We start from the raw sequence: 2456 nt of genomic DNA on the forward strand, positions 1-2456 counted from the left end.
CGCGGCTCCCTATGACCCGCGCCTGGCGGCCGGCAGCGCTCCGCCTCCTCCTCCTGCTGGGCGGTGAGCACAGCGCCCCGGGGCCCGGGCGGGAGGCGCGGGAGGCCCTGGAGGGGAGGGGGGCTGGACAGCCCAGCGGAATGGACCCCAGGGTGCCGTGTGGACCGGACCGACGTCCGGAGAAGCGCTGTCCTTCGGATGGTCCCTGGCCCCACCTCCCGGCCGGTGCTGTGCGAGCTGCTTCCCACTTGGGAAAAGCTGGGGTGCCCGGCGGAGAGGGCTTGCGCGATCTTGGTCTGGCGAGAAGGGAGGGAACTTTGGGCCCGGGTTTGAGTGGGAAGGAGTTGGTACCAGCCTCTCCCTTCGCAGCACTGAGGCATCCCGTGTGTGTGTGTGTGTGTGTGTGTGTGTGTGTGTGTGTGTGTGTGTGTTGGGGAGGATTATTCCCGTTTCTCTTCCAAGGTAGCTCTAACTTCCAAGGGTCTCAGCCCCACCCCACCCCGCACCCGCACAGGCCCCACTGCCCCAGCCCAGCCATCCCACTCTCCTCTCCCGTTTCTTCCCACAGCTGTCTTGAAGCCCCAGGAGTCTCTGGCTCAGACTTTTCCCACCCTAGACAGTACAGAGCCAGAAGGTAAGTACCCAGGATATGGGAGGGTGCTGTAGGGCAAGGAGAGTCAGTGTGTGGGTTCTTTTCCCACAGGCAGGTGCCAGCTGGTGCTTTACTAAATTGCCCCCTCCCCTTCTTCTTGGGGTTCCCTGTGAACCTTCTCCCTGTCCACCCACAAAGCTCCTGCCCAGCTCAGAACTAGCTCACCTCTCAGGTGGGTGAGAAGACCCCAGGAAAAGGTGTGTGTGGAAGTGTTTCTTAGGCTGGGATGGGATGTGGCACACACGGGAGTCACTGAAAGTCTTGAGCCTGAGTCTCCTCAGCCAGAGTGTCTTGTCAGGGACACTGTCTGGGAAGTTCTCATTTGAAGACAGAGACAGGGTTTCCACTTTGAAAGTACCTGGGCCAGAGGATTTGGAGGAGGGGTAGGGGTATGCTCACTGTGAGGCATCTGTACCCACAGGGAAGACGGTGGAGGAGAACTATGAGATGGATGTCCAGTTTTGCTGGAAGGGCTATAAGAATTATATGGACTCTGTGGAAAAGGATTGGTGCGACTGGGCCGTAATTAGCAGGTAGGGGTGGTGCTGGAGGGTGGCTCACGCCAGGGTTTGGAACTTCTCCTTGTGGGTGGATGTGTGGACCTTGAGTCTGGGTGGGGCACTCCTCTTTCTGGGCCCCCCTCTCCCTCACTCAAGTGTTCTACTGTCCCCAGACCGTACAGTGCCCTGCGAGACTGCTTGGAGCAGACTGCGGAAGAATACGGCCTGGGCTTCCCCAATCCCTGGGCTGAGAGGATCATTTTTGAGACTCACCAGATCCACTTTGCCAACTGCTCCCTGGAGCAGCCTACCTTCTCTGATCCCCCAGAAGACGTGCTCCTGGCCATGATCATCGCACCCATCTGCCTCATTCCCTTCCTTGTCACTATCGTGGTGTGGCAGAGTAAAGACAGTGAGGCCCAGGCCTAGGGTGGTATGGGCTTCTCAAGGGCCATCTTATTCATCTCCTCCCCCCAGGGCCCCTCCTTCCCCTCCCTACTTCCTTCTCTCATGCTTACCCCCACCAAAGAACCTTGGGTTGGTGGAAATGGACACTGGTGGTGACATGGCACAAGTTCTGTAATCTTCATAATAAATTTTTTTTTTGTACAACATCCCCCTGTCTATCCCAGTGGGCCCTGTGTCCTTCCCAGAGTCTCTGCCACTCCCATAGGCCTTCAGCTCTGGGCAGCAGAGCTGGAAGAATCTAGATGACCCACTCTTCTGTTCCCATCACCTTCCCCCTACTGCACCTCCTCCCCCCCATGAAGGCCATACCCCCATATTCTTTCCTCCCAGGGTGGGGCCTTTCCTGCCCCTATCCAAACCCAGCTCCAGGAAACAGGCAGGAAGAGGCTCCCTTCCTGTCTGGACAGCAGCTGGGGGCCTGTGATTGGGGAGGTGTGGGAGGAGGGGCAAGGGAGGAATCTCTGCTATGACTCCTGCAAAAAAGAAGGAAGACTACCCAGGAGCTCTGACTTTTCCTCTTCATGCCTCAGTTTACGCCTAGGCTCTAGGAAGAGGAACCCTGACCTGAACAACAGTAATCCATCCCTATAAACCTCAGGACTGAGGACAAAGGCAGGGGGGCCTCCTCTATTAGGTTCACCACTCCCCCTCCAGGTCCGTGGCCTGATTCATCCTACACTGTCCTGGACTGGGTGTGGCCTACAGCCTGGCCACATACTGCCCCCTAGTGTCCACTTGAGCCAACAACCAGAAGAGGTATGTGATCTATAATACAAGAACCTGAAGTCAAAGGAGCACTGGACCCTGGGATATCTCCAAGGCAACCACTAGTTTTT

The 2456-nt window shown here is 57.4% G+C and overlaps 1 protein-coding gene across 1 annotated transcript in view; it reads left to right on the forward strand.

Annotated features, from left to right (window-relative positions):
* Positions 1-1766, forward strand: part of RAMP2 (receptor activity modifying protein 2) — a 21962-nt gene extending 20196 nt beyond the window's left edge. Inside the window, exons 3-5 of the mRNA XM_006156064.3 lie at positions 569-634; positions 1074-1185; positions 1326-1766. Of these exons, the coding sequence (XP_006156126.1) occupies positions 569-634; positions 1074-1185; positions 1326-1581 (434 nt within the window). The 3' untranslated portion in view covers positions 1582-1766. The remainder of the gene's footprint in view (positions 1-568; positions 635-1073; positions 1186-1325) is intronic.
* Positions 1767-2456: the final 690 nt, after the last annotated feature.

Source organism: Tupaia chinensis, unplaced genomic scaffold, assembly GCF_000334495.1.
Source record: "Tupaia chinensis unplaced genomic scaffold, TupChi_1.0 Scaffold000477_2, whole genome shotgun sequence".
Classification (NCBI taxonomy): Eukaryota; Metazoa; Chordata; class Mammalia; order Scandentia; family Tupaiidae; genus Tupaia; species Tupaia belangeri.